The sequence below is a fragment of the Meleagris gallopavo genome, chromosome 20 (assembly GCF_905368555.1).
Source record: "Meleagris gallopavo chromosome 20, MGAL_WU_HG_1.1, whole genome shotgun sequence".
Taxonomy (NCBI): Eukaryota; Metazoa; Chordata; class Aves; order Galliformes; family Phasianidae; genus Meleagris; species Meleagris gallopavo.
The window spans coordinates 9,024,504-9,041,789 of NC_139423.1; the positions used below are offsets into that span (position 1 = coordinate 9,024,504).

A 17,286-nucleotide genomic window follows, 5' to 3' on the forward strand; every position below is an offset into this window, starting at 1 on the left:
AAGCATATAATTTTATGCAAAAAAGAAAAACAACAAACTGCTCGCTGTTGTATGTGCCAGTACTGCTGCAGCTGCTACAGAGCAGCAGGGCAGTATGCATGGTGACTGCTTGCCTTCTCAGCTGCAAGATGCCTGCTGCAATAACCGCTGTATAAAGTTCCCACTGCTTAAGGCAGAGAGGGAGTGAAACCCTGAGGCTAACCAAATTTTTTTCTGCTACTACATGAAGTGTGGATCTCAGTGATCTTGTTTACTTCTTTGGTTCAACAGGACAAAAAAACGCATTGATAGTTGGCTGATCTCACTAAATAGAACAATAAACTTAAGGCCAAATTATAAACTTGTGCAGGGTGAAAGAAATGGAAGATTCTGCCCATGTACCATTCCTCATGCCTCAGGATAGCTCTCCTGGAACAAAAGATGCACACTACATCATCAAAGGTACATCACTAAACGAGCAAGGAGGAAAGCAGAGAATATAGGGGGAACCTCATTTTACTGGGCAGTTATCAAACCTGTAAGTAGTGCAGAAATATTATTCCTGTTCTTCACTAAGTACAATTGTAGGACAGGAAATGTGGAGAACAGCAGATGAGACTAATAGTAGCAGGTACTACAGCACAAGCATTCAGCTGAATCTAAAGAGAGTTATTTCCCTAATGAATAAATAGTGCAGTCCAAAATATTTTGGTTTTATTATTTTCTGATGACAAAATTACTTACGGAAATAAAGAGATTCACAGACTATAGTAAGAATGGATCAAAAATTTACTGTTCACTATTATTCAACTACCTCCTTGCAATTTATATTTAATATTACAATTCTCCAAAATGATGAAGTTTCTGAAGAAATAGTAATTATCTGTTAAAAGTACATCTGTTAGAAAAAGTTTCCTGAAGGACACCATTAAATAGTTTTCTCAATCTTTGGATAAATTCTGATTTCTTTCCAACATCCAGCTATTCAGCAATATGTGCTTATTCACACTCAAACCTTCTTCTAATGGCCTCAGTAGTCATGCAAAACTCATTAGTTAGGATCTCCAATGCCTCTGGCTCTTCTCTTTGAGCTATCTAGGCCATGCAAAGGAGACTGAAAGCCAAAGACCCAACTTGCTGGTCATCTGATGTCTGGTCTCAGACTCCTGAGTGCTACTGGAATATGGGAATATCCCAGATAGATTGGAGACATCAGTGATGCAGGACTGGCAGAGGAACTCCTGTGTGAGTTACGCTATTTGGCACAGCTAAGGCAAAAATTTGTGGAGGAATATTCATCCCTGTTTGTCAAGCGTGGTCAGCAGGGCTCAGGCATAAAATGGCTCTTTGTTTTGAGGCTGCCAATAATATACGCTACATTTTAGTGCTTATTTGCAAGTTAACTATAAAAACAGTTAGAGGTCCAGGAAAACAGCTTCCAGAAGAGAGTATGCACTTCTGGCATTTGTTTGTGTGACATTTTATTCTTTAGAGCATTTCAAGTGCTTTTCCCACAAACAAATGGACTCTATTTTATGACTAATATTTTAAGGGGACATTCAATTCTTGTCTTTCACATATCAAATTCAATTCTAAATAAATTATTTTTTTCTTCTTTTGTTTGTGATGATTTAATAAAACAAAGATGGAGTCAGTAGTTTTCAAGTGGAGACATCTGGGAAATACTGACAATTGAAATTTATGCTAATTTAGAGTATGGTTGGCAGGGTGGCTTGTCTCCAGTCAGCAGTGTTCCTAGAAACCAAGCTTTAGGAAAAATACTGTTCTTATTTTGGCTACACAGAACATGGTGAAAGATGACCTTGTGCCTTCCATTTCGTATTAATCAGATGATACTGACCCACCTATGTCAGCAAACATATTCATCTCTTACTGAGACAAATGCACTGCACTGAATGGTAGTTAGGTACTAGGAGTTATAAAAAAAAAAAAAAAAAAATCACATGGTGAAAGGTTAGAAAGGTCTTGTTTTTACTGGAACACTGGCTTATATGATCAACTTTAAGATTTTCTGGTAATTTTGAAATTATGAACTATTAAAAGTGGTTTTGTTCTAATAATTGTCCTCGAAGAAGTTGGTACAGTTGTCGGAAACAGCATGGATACAATGGAAATGTTAAGATATGAACAATGGTCAGTCAGATGGCTTATTTCAGGAAACAAGACTGAATGACCTCTGCTCAGTACCAGGGATCAGACATTACTGTAGGTGTACTTTTTTCCCTAGCTTAGGAATTAGGAAATCCAAATTTGAACAAATTCTTCCTAGAATGCAACTCTTAAGTTCAGCAATAGCCATCCAGGCACTGAGGTTACTAATAGTGCCTTCAAGATGGATAAAGAATCACATTCCTGAAACATCATTAAGAAAAAAAAAAAAGTATCCCTTCAGAAGCTGAATGCTATTAAAACAAAAAATGCATGTTTTTTTTTAACTATTAATATTCTCTATTTAAATACAGTTTTACATTCTGTAGGATCCAATTATTAATACTGTAATTAAAAAGAGAAGTCAACAGTCTAGCTGAGGCCTGTTTTTATGCAGGAGATTAGTAGTGTAATGAAAAATAAGCACACCACTCTTAATTAAGGCAATACAATGCTTGCTTCTGCTTAGCTGATGCAATCAGATGCATACAACAAAACACAATTATGCAGAAGCAGCAGAAGTCACCACACTGTGCAGTAACATCACTATAAAATATTCTGACTTCCTTTTTGAAGGAATGGAAAGACTACAGCAAATAACTGAGCCGTACTGAGTCTGTCTGCTTCAGCAATGGATGCTGTTCTTCTAAGGTATGCTGTACAAGACGCTTATTTTGTGAGAACAAGCTAAGGCACATAAGCCATTATCAACTGACAGAAAACCACTGACCTTTGGATAAATCCTTTTAGCCCAGAGGGAACACTGACGATCCAGCCATGCCATTAGCTAGGCACTGGCCTGATCCTGTGCATCTGCACCAACTATTGGTAAGAAACTGAGAACGTCTCTTAAGCATGCAGAATGCCCAAGAGAGACTGCATTCCCTGAAATTCCAACATGAAAGGAATTTAAAATAATACTGATTATTTTTGTAATGAGAAACCTTCTAGAAAACATGCATTATTTAATAACGTACACTGAAAACCATAAGCTCTTTATTTCTTGTATTCACTATTAACATGACTGTCTGTTTGTGATCAGTTAAGAACACAGTATTATTTTCACAACACACAATAGTTACTGTACTATCAGAGAAATGGGCCATAGCTGGGGAAGAAATCTGCACCATGTCCTTACATACATTATATTTTAATACTGGCTCCTAAGTTCGTTCCCAGGCTAAAAAAGCTAAATTCATAGAAGTGAAGTGCTCTCTCGAGTACATTCTTGTACTAAGTCAGCGCTGTCCTCTTCCAGCTAATTTCACTAATGTGGAATAACGCATTCTGACTTCAAAAGCCAATCCTCTGCACACAAGGCATGCAGGACTTAGTAGGAACAGCCTGGAATGCTTCAGTGCACAGACCTGCTCCGAATCATTTCTTTTTTCCACAGCCTCCCTTTCTCTTGCTCCCCTGGTTACTACTCCCTCTGTTCTGGAATTCATTTGTCTCCTCCCCTCCTCGCTGGATCAAATCCTCCCGTCACCATCTATTGTGCCACCCACCCACTTCCATCACTGTCATCTCGCACCGCTCCCTGACGCATTTCTTAAATATAAGTTTAGTTAGAAAGAGTTCATTGGTAACAAATGAAAAAGCCTAAAATTAGAATTGGACAGAAATTGTCTGAGATTTAAAAAGTAATACTATTACCTGATATGCCTTTATTGCTAAGCAATATCTTACTTTTATGCACTGATGATGAAATTAAACCATGCAGGGGCTGGCATGTACCACCTACAATTTGAGACACACAACTACTTTCTGCTGAGCTCCACAGTAAGTATGGACCAAAGTAAGTAATAAATACTTTTTTGTTATGAAGCAAGAACTGTGAGAATACATTAAAACAGCACCCATTCAGCCTGTTACTAAAGCCACTGTGACTACACCTGAGTAGAAGAAGGGTTTTATTTATAGACAGACGTGACTTCAGGACCAGTATAACAGTTATGTCAAATGTTCCTAGAAACTAGGATAGATGCTTTTTTTCCATAATAAATCTGAAGAAAAATAAATTCACTAATTCACTGTGTACCAAAATTAGCATATTTATTTTATCCTATTTGTGAAAGATTCCAACATAATAATTGTACCAACCACTAATAGGAGCCAAAATCACCACCTGCAACTTCCCCCTTCATGATATACATGCTTCATGGGATGAGATGACAGATTTAGTACGAGACTTATGTATATTTTGTACCTCATTTGGGTCTCCTTCATAAGCACCAAGCTTATGTTTTGCTATTGCAAATTCTCAAAACACACTTTTGAAGTCTTCCAATTCCACTCTAGGCAATCAACTTCTTCTGTGCCTCTTTCCATTTCAATTTTCACATTTGTGCACCACAGATACCATGTATGTCTAAGTAACTCTGCTAGCCCTCAGCTTCTCACTCCTACCTACTGAAGTGAAAAAAAAGTGCCAACTGAAGGAACTGCCAGAGCAGCACACTGCCCCTCCTATACAAGATGAGCACCGATGGCTTCAGCATGCACTGACATTCCAAGCAAAGGGAACCCCCTCCACCAGCATTAATCCACTCTCAGGGTGCTCCTAACTGTACAGCAATGGAAAATTAATTCAGCATTAACTGCACAAACAGCTTTGGTTGTGCTTCCTGCTGTAACGATGACCTAATTTTTTGGTACCTGAAATAAGGAGATAGTTACTCCCTGATTGGTGTGCAGACACATGCACCCCAGACATCTGGGCACCCCCCTCTCCTGACAACCAGCATCCTGGGCTGACCTGTGCTGGTGGGTCAAAAACAGCCTGGAGTTTGAGACACGATCTGGAATTGAGAACATATGGGTTCTGTTCCTGTCTCTGACTTCTTCGACTGGGAGCAATTTACATGCTACAAAACTGAGAAGTATTTCTGTTTTCTTCTTCCTCATGTCAAGGACTTTGTACTGTAACTAATTGTTAATACACGTAAAAAAAATTCTAATCATTATGTCAACAGAAATTAAGACGAGGGAACTTAGGAAGTACCTACCATCCAGCACAGCTGTTGATTCTACGGAGTTTTGACTGTAGTTTCCATAGTTACTGAGAACAAGTATGGGAAGAGGCACTAAGTCACTTAATTTTTTCATAGCTGGGTCACAGTATGAACTGAACACGTGCAAAGACTTTTAAAGATTTGTTCCTTAACGAAGTCTTCTTATCAGAGATGCTGGAAATTTACTTAACAAGTCTGTCCTAATCTTGTTAGAGCATCTGCATTTTAAGGTATAATAATATCACTTACTTGTTTTTCATTATTAAAATGTTTTGATTAGAAAGTCAGTACAGACAGTGCCTATTCAAAAGCTGATTCATCTTTTCTCATTAAAGGTAAGTGAATGGAAAAGGAATGAATTGCTTTTCTAGCAGCAGGAACAGAGTTCTAAAATCTAGGTCACATTAAAGGACTCTTAAATACAGGCTTTACACATTGAATTGTCTTTCTCATTGCTGTGAAACACTGGGAATAAAATACATGTTCAATCACCAGTAAATTAGCTAGCAATTTGTTCACATACTTGCTTTAAAGTATCACTTCATGATACTTTAAATAGTTTTTTTTAATGTGAACAGACAATAAAATTATTCTGTCCTTCTAAGTATCACCTTTTATGTAGCTTCCCTGCTTGTACGTAACTGCAATTTGGAATATTCTGATTCTTGGACATGAATTTAAACCTGTGGGTCTAATTTGTAGATCCTGTAAGAATATCAACAAGACAGACCAGTTAGGTGAAAGCATTATTCCTCACTTACAACAAAATGTGGTTTTAGTCCATGACAGGAAAGTGCAGGTATAACTCACAATTTGAAAACCATCTGTGAACAGACATTTCTTTGAAATGGCATTAAAAAACAGGATTAGAATTCTGTAAGGTCTTGACTAACTGGATCAGTAGTTTGAAAAAATAAAACAAAACACAAACAGAGGTGTAACTCAGTAAGGACTAAAAGCAAAGTACTGCCCTTGGTACAAGAACACAGGTAGGTCTGGCTGGCCCTTGGTTCAGGAGAAGAGGCCACGGAAGCCCAGGAAAGCACCAACTTCATGTTAGTCAATAAAATGAAACTATCTGGGAAGAGGAACACGTGTACCAGTCTAAGAGCCTGTATGCTATATCTTTAAGCAAACAAACCAATTAGTCCATTTTATTTCCCATAGGAAGGTCTCAATTACATAGCATAATGCAATGTTGATGAACTGGAAAGAATCCAGAGAAACAAAAGAGTGATAAAACAGCCAGAAGACGAGCTTTGTGAGCAAAAAATGAGCAAACTGCTATTAGTGGCTTATTTTGGGAACAGAAAATTCAGTGGTGAAATATCTTCAAATATATTAAAAGGTACCACAAAGAGGAACATACTAGGACGTTTTCAATAACCACTGGGATGAAGAAAAGCAGCAATGGACTTAAACCACAATGAGGAGGATTTAGGCCAAAGGAAAAGCCTCCTAATGGCAACGATAATTAAGCACGGGAATCGTTTGTCTAGAAAAGCCAGAAAGTAGAATATGTTTGACAAACACCTGGCTGGATTCACGTAGGTGTAATTGCTGAAGGCAGGCAGGTGCTCTACCTAATTGCTGGAGATTCTTTCTAGCCATATGTTTTCAGATTCACTGGTACTATTCCAAGTGCTTTCTGAGTGCTAGTTTTGGAAGCTTCTGTGTGATTTACATTACATATAGACATTTCTTCTGCTTCCCATTCACAAGGCATTTTTATACCTCATATTCACAGAAGTAATACATGTGCATTACGTTATGTACCAAACAAGTCTTCACTTGTCTCCTTCCAAATATTTACTGTAAAATCAAATCCATCCTGGCCAAAGAAACAGGCTTTGTGGCTTTTTTTAGGTTGCAAGATAGCACCTCAACACACACCCTATCAATCACATTAAAACTGAAGAGAAAACCCAGAAGTAAAACTGAGTGCTTTTGCTGTCTGCTGCCTTTCTAATCAACCATTAAACCCCAACGTGGCCTCACTAGGCTTATTTATTTATTTAACATTATAGACACTGCTTTTAATTTCAGGTATTTACTTAATGAGCATTGTTTTCTATCAAGAAAAGCAGGACACCAGAATACCAGTGCTGCTAATTAACAAATGTAACCTCTATACTTTTAAAGCACACAGCACAGATTTTAAGATCACCACTTTTGCTAGTCAAAAACAATGGGAGCTGTATAGATGCTTTAAGGATGTACGTTGTATAATGTAATAGGTCTCCTCATTTCTGATTTGAGTAACTCACTGAAATATTTATGGCCTTACCAGAACAGTGAATATACAGTTATTTCTTCAGTTGTTCTTATGCTGCTCTTTCTCAAGCAGCTCTTTCAGTCAGGAAGAAAAGGTACACACTGAGTTTATTAGCTGGAAGTATATTAAAGCTATGCTGTCCTCCTAATGCAGAAGTGTCCCTAGAAAGATACCTCACAGGGAATTATTTTCTTGCTCTGACACTGAAAAAATAAAAAGATAGCAGCATGAGCAAGTACCAGCAATCTGAAAATATTCATGGGGTCAATGGAAGAGAAGAATTTTGATATTTGGTCTCTGCAAATGCATCTTTAATACCACTGTGCTAATTAATAAGAGTCAAGTTAGCCACAGCATGCCTGTCTTGCAATTACATCTAGATCTCAATGCACTAAATCAAAAAGGCGGGGGAAACATCCAGTGCTTACCTATTAACTTCTCCACAACTTTCCCCATCAGCTATGCCAAATAGCTGTACAAAATCACACCACTGCCATATCCTTAATTTTAAGAACAAAACTAATAAAGTATATGGCATTAATTTTATTGTAATAAATACACCAAGGCTGTAATGTATAATTAAAAGGAACATGAATATTTAGCAGTATTAACTATTCTCAAATTAGCAACTGCTGTTTGAGAAGACTTGCTACTTTTCCTTGTAGCTCTGCCACCAACTTAAAACCGTGTCAAAGGAATGAGAAGGGACAACTAACAGCTTGCTAAACATGGAGCTACGTTGGCAACTTACCATAATGTAGTGTAAAAAGTAAACAGAAGAAATTGAGGGATTCCATATGAGATGTAAGACTTCATCTGTGGTCCAGAAAGTAACAGCAACTTAACTACCAAGAGAACAAACACCCACGGCTGCTGACCACCAGCTCTGCCCACTGCCTTCTTTTTATGTGCAATCAGTACAAGGAAAATGAATGCAAAAAGTGGGCAACTGAACTTCTGCCTGTAGGATCTTCATAAGCAAATGCATAATGCCTACTGTGGTATCTAGAAAGATCAATATCAATCAGGGCAGCAGGATTTTTGTAAGCTATGATTTTGGAGATACTTTTAGTGAACTTCCAATGACAGCCAGATCCCAGGCAGGAAAGGAGATTAAAGGAAAGTGATGTCAAGAAATAGTTCAAGATATGCTGCTTTAGTGCCTGTGATCAGAGAAGCAGGCTTCTGAGCACGTAACAGATACTGATGGTTGGGATTATATCAACAAGGACAAGACTGTACTTTTTAATAGAAAAGTCAGAGGCAGGATGAGGAAATTAGCAGTCAGAATACTTAAATGCTGTGTTATTCTGCTGAACATTTCAAAATGCTCACTGTCTGCTATTGTATGAAGAGATAAGTATGTTCCAGAGCTAATCAGATTTTTGCCATTATCAGTAGCAAGTATATTTCTTTTTAAATTTTGCAACAGAAAAGAAGTTGCTTTCTCAATTTTTTTTTTTTTTTTAGCATAATCTTTACCATATGGACTACTATGTGCAGCAGGAACTACTTTTAAATGTTACGGTTCCCTTGCTGAGGCATTATGATCCTTTGTAAGATGAAAGTAATTTTCTTTGTGTCTTAAGGAGATGGTATTACTCTGCAAGGCCTTTAGGCCTCCCAAGACTTACTGCCTAAAAATAGCTAACAGCCTCTCAGGAAGATGAAGAATGAATCTTTCAAGAGACGTGCTTGATTATTCTGTTCATTACTCTGATTTGCATTTCTGGATCTGGAGGATCCTGTAGTTGTAAGCACTGTAAAACAAAGGGGTTTGGTTTTGTTTGTTTTATACACAATCCTGGCTTAAATCACCAAACTGACATCACATAGCTGTCATTCAACCTACCAAGCTGAACACTGCTCTGCAGCATCATTACAGACAAGGCAATGTGGACTTGGAGATTTTCAAGAATACACTGAACTTCTTAAACCTCTTCCCCGAGGCAAAATGTGATACTGTTGTGCAACAGAGGTCACTCTGTGAGCTAGCTCATGCACATGCCATTTTGTCCTGGATGTCAAGGATGATTTTTAACAGGGAAATCAGTTTTCATTTCTACACCTAGACGTGTTTCACATCTATTGTAAATAAAGTAAAAATTAAAGTGTATAATGACGAATGTCCAGCAGTAGATTTTTACCCACTTAGCAGTCTCAGAAATATTCAATCCAGTTCTGTAAGAACTCAATAACAAATTTTAATTTGGAGGCACTTGTCTGGATAAAAAGGAAGTCTTCTAAGTAGTGTCTACAGTCCTTTTTTCTTTAACGTATGATACTTATGAAATGCTACATACATGAGAGCCCTTTTTAGGACAGCACATCTGCAAGAAATCAGAAGATCACACAGAGAATGTGTTGTAAGAATCTGGCCTAGAAGGCTGCAGACAGAATGCCAGTAGACAGTTATCTGCTGTAACTATTTGTCTTTTTTTTTTTTTTCTTTTCTTTGAGAGAGGAAAGCTTTAAAGCTTTAATCTCATACACAAGCTCATCACATCCCAAGTCTATCTGTAATGCTCTCCAAATGAGAATGAACTCAGAAGGATGACGTTCAATCTTTAAATCCTTCTCTGCAGAGCTGTTTTTAACTTACAGGTTCATAGAAGGGATCCTTGCTGTGGCTCTAGAGCTTTCTGACGTGTCCTACCTGTTATGTTTGACAACCACATGGTAGAATTCAATTGCATTTAGGACTAAAAGTTTTCCTTGCATGATTTCCTGTACCGTGTGATAGAAATAACTTAATGTGACAGAACATTTCCATTGTCACTGGTGGAAAACAAATTCCCCTCCCTCCTGGCCACTGTTATTAACTCAAAAGCAAAGAGTATGTGCAAAAGGCAAAGGAAAAAGAGCAAATGCAAAAACTGGATCCGCTGCTACCAAACTGCCAGACCACCAAAACAACATCCATGCTAACAGAAATAATACAAGGAAATGCCCCCTGCGTTTTCCTAGAAAAATATTTAAAGATTCCAAAAAACTCCCTGACTTCATTATCATTCACAGCACTGTTAAAGTCTTATTTACTTTTTTGTTGTTTATACTATTTATTTCTGAAGAAGTCACACTATTATCTGTTACATGACTCAGTGAATTAGCAAATACATCTAATTTACTTAAGTAGGGTAATTACTACTACACCCAGATGACATTGGTGACCTTTATGCAATGAACTGTCCCATGATATCTGCTTAAAATTAAGGAAAAAATGCTTGTATGTTTTAAGAGCATTAAGAAGGAAGAACACTCGTAACTCCAGACGTATAAAAGTTTTTCATCATTCTACTTTCTGCATCTTTCCAAAGAAGTACTGATTGAATCTTAAGCCACCAGAATGAAGGCAGCTCTGTAGTCTCAGAATCAAATGAAAAAATAATACAGTGAATAAATTCTTCTGGGTGAGACAGACAATAAAAAAGCCACCAAAACGACCATGAGAGAACAATGCACTTGTAGGAGATAATGTTCTGGTAAGGTTAGGGCTGGAAACACTGACAGGATAGGAGCAGCAGCCCCTTGCCTGCTTTTGTAGGTCTTCTGTCATTCTGAAAGACACTGCATTCTGGTAACCATACCCACACCACACCCTGAGCACAATGGGAACAGAATCCATACTCAGGAGCCTCTTTCCACACTTGGGGAAAAAACAAACGAGGTGACTGCTGAAACTCATTATGCTCAATTACTGAGCAAGATGCTAAAGCTCCAAAATTTAATGAAAGAAATGAAGTATTTATGTGGATGTATACAAGTGTACACACACACAGGCATGCACTCTTACTCACAGTTTACTTCCAGAATGGCACGGACGGACTTGGCAAGGTCTCTGGCTTCTGCTGCAAGAGTTGTGGTAACTGTTGGTCCAATCCTCCCCAGCCGGGCAAGAAGGGCTTTAGAAGACAGTGGTGTCCTTCTGCCACTAAAAGAAGGGGAGAAAAAGCATTTATTTGTAAGATGAGCAAAGGTTTCTTTCAATAAAGTAAAGCTTGAGTGTCATTCTATGAAAAAATCATTAGTATCATCAAGCATAAGTTTGTTTCAGAACTAGTTCTGTCTGCATAACAAAGGCTTTTAGGAAAGTTAAAATAAAACAACATATTTAATTTCCCACCCCCGCATTGAGTATAACAGCATTCAGAAACATACAACAGAAAACTACAGGAAAAAATACAAGACAATTTTTAGAGACAAGAGTAGATTATTTTTCAATATCTGTGTGAATAACAGCTCAGATCTGCTTACCTCAGAACAGCTGAGGAAGGAGAGTTTTCGGAAAGCATTTCATGCACAACCTGTTGGCCACAGTAAGAAGTTAACAGCTCATAAATCAGCGCAGTCAGGAAAGTCAGATCTTTGGCACGTGGGCTCTGATCTGTACTTCATAATGTTATTTGTTTCTGTTATAGCATTTCAAAACATTACTAAATACCATTTTTCTGCCTTCTTCCTCTGGAGTATTTCACAGAAATCAGTATGCTTGTGAAAAATACATTTAAGAAATCTGACCAGTTTCATTGACTCCATGTACAGCGAGATGAAGAGACAAAGCACATTCCTACAAGAACACTTCTACAGCACCTTTATTTCCAGCACGGTGCATCAATCTGGGGAACGGTTTCTACAAGCTGCAGTTTATATTCAGCTTTACTCCTCAGCAACATCAACACACAGCTTTTCCAAATAGAACAGTGCAGTGGCACAGTTACCTCTACGAATTGTAGCAGTTTTTCAGTAGCCACCTCAAAGCTCTTCCTGGCCGACTCCGATTTCCGCAGCTGACAGTCAAGAACAGTAACCCTCTTTCTCAAATCTTGGATGCTATCCTGGAAAAGATGTTTGGTATATGCTAGTTTAAGGCTTTTGTTTTCATCATTTGCTTCTGTGGCTCACAAAGGTAAAAGGTGTGGATTAAAATGGATGTCTGAAATGTTTTACACCTTATGTTTCCTACCCATACCTGCTCAGGTAGGTAATGCCTGAGCTGCTGGTAAATAAGCTCCCGGGTGTCACATCAAGGTAAAGTCAGACTGGAAGCTGACAGCAGTGATGGGCTGAAACTTAGGATGCTCTGTACTGATTCATGAACGGATGAATAGTGCTGAATTGACGCTGGCAGGACCTGTCAGCAGGGTGCCACAAATTGCCAATGTGTGAAGAGTTGTGGTCCTCTGGTTTGCGTCTGTACATCCTTTGGCCAACAGAGCAATTATGGCATATCATATTGAAAATTACCCCCCGGGATTTCTCTACATGCGCTTGTATAAGCTATCGATCTGAGTTATTCATCCTTCCTCTCCTTCAGCTTCAGACAGTGTGAGCCCAGCACCACTGAGTCTCACTCATGAGGTCAGGTGCTGAAGGCTCAGGGTTTTCTCCCGAGTCCTTGGAACTGTTCACTTGACAACACCGCAAGAAAAGTTGTCATATGTACGTAGGTTGCCCAAAAGTAATGCCTCCTACTTACATACGTGGAAACTATAACAAAGAGCACTACAACATTATTCGATAGAGCAAATTCTCAGCTAAGAAACACTGTTTTTCACAACATAGGCACCGCCTTTAGCTGTGCATGTGGGTATTTCACCCTGATGTTTGGAAAGGCGGTGACTCATCACACACACCATCAGATGAGGGGAATTTCTCCCTGGGAGTTACACACATTTCCTGTGCTGCTCCTCCGTAAGCTTGTTCACCACAGGGGTCAGTTTTATCTTATTAAAACCTTTTAATATTGAATTAATTCTCACCGTGAAAAAAGACAGCAGTTCATTAAATCTCCTTCACCATTAATTCTTAAGCACATCTATTTTTCATGAGAAAAAGAAGGCAAATACACACATGCCAACCTGTTTGCACTTGTTTGAACCATGTATTTAAAAAGCATCTCCAATATTTTTACTCCTCAGCATACTTTGAAATGATTCACTGGAAAGGAAGTAGTTTTAAAATATGAGGCTCAATTAAGAAATTATAGGAAATTTTACTGGCAGACGACTTAGTATCATTTAAATTGAAATTTAAATTTTCTTGATTAAATCCACACGTACTTAAGAACAGTACTGGATTTTATAACATTAATCTAACAAGTATAAAAAAATATCCAGGTAACTTTTACATAGGTACAAAGGCAAACAAATGCGTGCATCATCTTTATAGCTGCTGTCTACATAGCAGAAACTATTCCTGCTCTAATGCTCGAGATGTACCATGGTGACCTGTGGCCCACATGTGCTTCCAGCTCCTGTTTTTCCAGCCCAAAGATGTCTGGATAAAGGAAGACTCATGCACTTCACATTATCCCCCTCACTACAAATCATTCCAGTTATTGAATAATACAAGACAAACAGTGACCTACTTTAGCAAAGCAGATGAAAAGAAAATGAAAACAAGATACATGACAACAGCAAGGAAACCATGGTAACTATGACAGGAGACTGCTCTGCTTACTTTATTTTGGCCACAGTGATCAGAGAGCTGAGCCTTCAGCTCCACTATTTCAGCTTCCAACAGGCGAATTACTTCTTCGTAGTCCATCTCCATTCCGCGCGCCTGTCTCTGTGCAGCTTCTGCAAGATGAATCCTGCTTCGCAGGGCTCTTGCCTCCTCTACAGCTGCCTTGGCTTCCTAGAGATGATACAATTTAATTGAAAAGTTACAACTCCTGCTAATAACAAAAGTGGTGTTTTTTTTTGTTTTTTTTTTAAATGTGCAAATTTTGCTTAAAAGCATCGTGGTTCATGTTAGGGCTACCTCTTCTGGTTCACAGATCCACTTCCTTATTTTTACATCAGGTTTTTATAGAGAGATAACATTCCCGATGAATTACATCATCAATTCTATGATTACTTGAAATCCAATTGAATGAAAGGTTTTATATGGAAATGTATTCAAAGCTGTTAATTTGTCCATTGCTTCTGCAGGAGGTGAAGTCCTTCTAATGATGTTGCTACATACTTCACTATTACTGCCTGAGTTTGCACATCATGCAGGTGGATTCCAGATGCAACCCTTCAGTCCAAGCTGCTCTTTAAGTAAGTGCTTTCCTGCCCAGTTCCTGCTCTTGTTATTCTGCATTACCAAGAACAGTGTCACATAAAATTTATCTAGAAATATATGTAGAAAATTAGAAAAGAGAAACTGTTAAATTCTGTTTCAGCTGAAAGTAAATGCTGTCAATGCTCAGTTCATTTTACTGCTGCATATCAACTCAAATTCAACTTCAAATTTCATGGAAAATATGTCATATAATGTTTAACAGGTGTCACAGTATGAATGTCTAGAAAGTTCAGTTAAGCTTACAGAGGCAGATTTAATTTCATTGTTTCCTAACTTAGAAACATGCCTATTTTGCAAGCAATATTCTTCAAGCCAGGTTTTCTACACTTCGACTGAATGTTTTTCATATAGAACGATGGCCAGCTCCACCCCTGTCAGTTTCAGATGTTTTTTAACCTGTAATCTGTTAGCCCAAGAAAACAATTATATTTTTTCAGGCTGTAAGTAAACTAATCTGAATGACATATATAGGACACCATCTACCCCATATTTACAGTGGTTTTGCAACGTAATACCAATTTGGATAATTGCCAGGGACATTCTGGTCCTTTGGAAAATAAAGCATTAAAAGAAGTAAGCATACATGTAGCAAACAGCAGTATCACTAGTACAGATGACAGAGGTTTTATATAAAGATCTTTCCGTTATATAAAAGGCACATTTTAATACCCTTTAATTTGATAGCAAATATACACATATTTTCTTTTAGAAGCACAAGCAGCATCAGGTGTGGCCAATGCATCCTACGTGACTGTCATCTGCCCCTGGGAACACAGGCGACCTGAAAGCAGTGTCTCTGTTGGGCAGCTCGTCCTGCTGCCAGCTGGTAGCACAGCACCAGGAGCTGAGCAGTGCTGGCTAACAGACAGACAGACAGACAGACTGACTGCTGCTCACGGGCACAGCACAGACAACGCGTCCCTCCTGCACGTGGCTCACAGCAGTTCCCTTTCCTTGAAATTAGTCAGGGGATTTCTTAGAAGTTCCAATCCATATCTGCAGAGATCAAACCTACTGCTTCTGCAGGACTTTCCTGCTGCTGTAAGAAACGCTGTGACTCATCACCAAGAAAAGGTGGGCCCTGCAGATGACAAATGATGCTTTCATAGTCTTCAGTAGCAAAGGTACCAGCAGTGAGCCCGTGGTGAGGGAAGGGCTCTTGGAGAGAAAAGTGAAAAGGTATTAAGTTTGCTGAATATAAATGAACACAGAGGCCCCCACAAAGGGTAGCATCTTAAAAATGCATACGTGGGAATTATTTAAATAAACTGATATCAAATAAGTCATGGGAGAACTGCTATAATGAAAAGGGAGGTCTTTGTTTTGAAATAAGACTTCCTTGAGATAGAGGTTTAATCTCTTATAACCCAGAACTGCCTTCACTCCTCCATTGTTTTTTCTGAAACCCAGTTGTTGAATATTAATTCCTCCGTAATAGCAGACTAAGTATGACCAGATTTCAACAATGAAAGACCTAAAGGAATAATTAACGAACAATGGACTCTTCTATTACAAGGAAACGATTATCCACACCAGAACTGAATTAGCAGAATTTTCTGACAAACCAGAGCTGTTTGCTACAGCAGGGAGCACAGAGGGATGGAGGCCATCAGCTTTCCCAGTTCTACAGTTACTGAAGTTGGCACTGCTGTGACATAGGATCTAACCCACAGAGCTGAGGGGCATCCACCACAGAGAACAGGTGGGCTACAGCATGCTGCAGCAGCACTTCATCTCATCCCTTTTGACTGCAGGCATAAAGGAAGACATAACAGAAACGGGATCTGCAGCTGCAAGTATTTTATCCAAATAAATGCTCGATGGAACCCTTTGTCCTAACGTGGCACAAAGCCACCAACACAGCCAAGGGCAGGCTGCAGAACAGAATGGAATCCTTATGGAGAAGGCAAGGGGCAGGTTTCTTACATGCCAGGTTTTTCTCCCTCTAATTAATTCAAATGTTTACAGGTTCTACCTGAGAAATAATCCAGCCACCACAATCACTGAACAAAAGTCAAAAGACCACACTGGGGAGGAAAGGTACAGAAACCCTGAAATGGCCATACCTACACGGCTGGGAAAGCTGCAGAATCTTTTGGGAACAGCCCCTCAGCAGCTGTAACTTCAACACTGACTCAGTCAATGTTCAGTGCTGAGACTTCTTCCATTAAGGACTGCACCACACCACTACCTGTCATAATGAAGATGTATTTCTTAATACATATATAAAAAAAAAAAAGGCAGCATTCAAGTTATGGCTTCTGGACTGGCAGGAGGAAGGGTGAGAAGTGGGCTTCAGTACACCAAGAAAAAAGTTGCTCGTGCTTTCACTTTCACAAAACCTGTTTTTCACATTATTTCTCCTGAAATAAAACACCTCAGAGACACTGTACCCATTCTATTTCTGAAGGAGCAGCAATTACACTTCTATATGGATAAGCATCTAAACTGCGTATCTAAAATGCATCCTCATGTTTGCTCTAGGAAACAGATCTACCTCCTTTGAGCACCTTCAATGCAAATTAATTAGCTGTAGCCACAACTTAAGGCCAAAAACACATCCCTAGATCAGCAAAACAGTTTCAGTTTCTTGTTGAGTGAAAAATGGAAAGCATTTGCACACTTCCACTTTCCTAAGTCATACCCTTCCTCACCTCCAACAATCCCTACATGTCAGAGGACTCAAAAAGTGGTTCAGATAAGAAGCCAGAAGTATATCATTATAAATTAAATGACAACTGGCAGTCTAGATTGCCTATTATTATTAACTTTGTATCACTA

At 38.7% G+C, this 17,286-nt stretch overlaps 1 protein-coding gene across 4 annotated transcripts in view; it reads right to left on the reverse strand.

Moving 5' to 3' along the window:
• The window catches only part of STXBP4 (syntaxin binding protein 4), a 54,802-nt gene that overhangs the window by 14,632 nt on the left and 22,884 nt on the right, over positions 1-17,286 (reverse strand). For all 4 annotated transcript variants that reach the window (XM_085240275.1, XM_085240276.1, XM_085240277.1 and 1 more), the window contains exons 18-21: positions 13,897-14,073; positions 12,156-12,272; positions 11,692-11,741; positions 11,235-11,368 (exon numbers count right to left, since the gene is read on the reverse strand). In XM_085240275.1, coding sequence (XP_085096401.1) covers positions 11,235-11,368; positions 11,692-11,741; positions 12,156-12,272; positions 13,897-14,073 — 478 coding nt within the window. The remainder of the gene's footprint in view (positions 1-11,234; positions 11,369-11,691; positions 11,742-12,155; positions 12,273-13,896; positions 14,074-17,286) is intronic.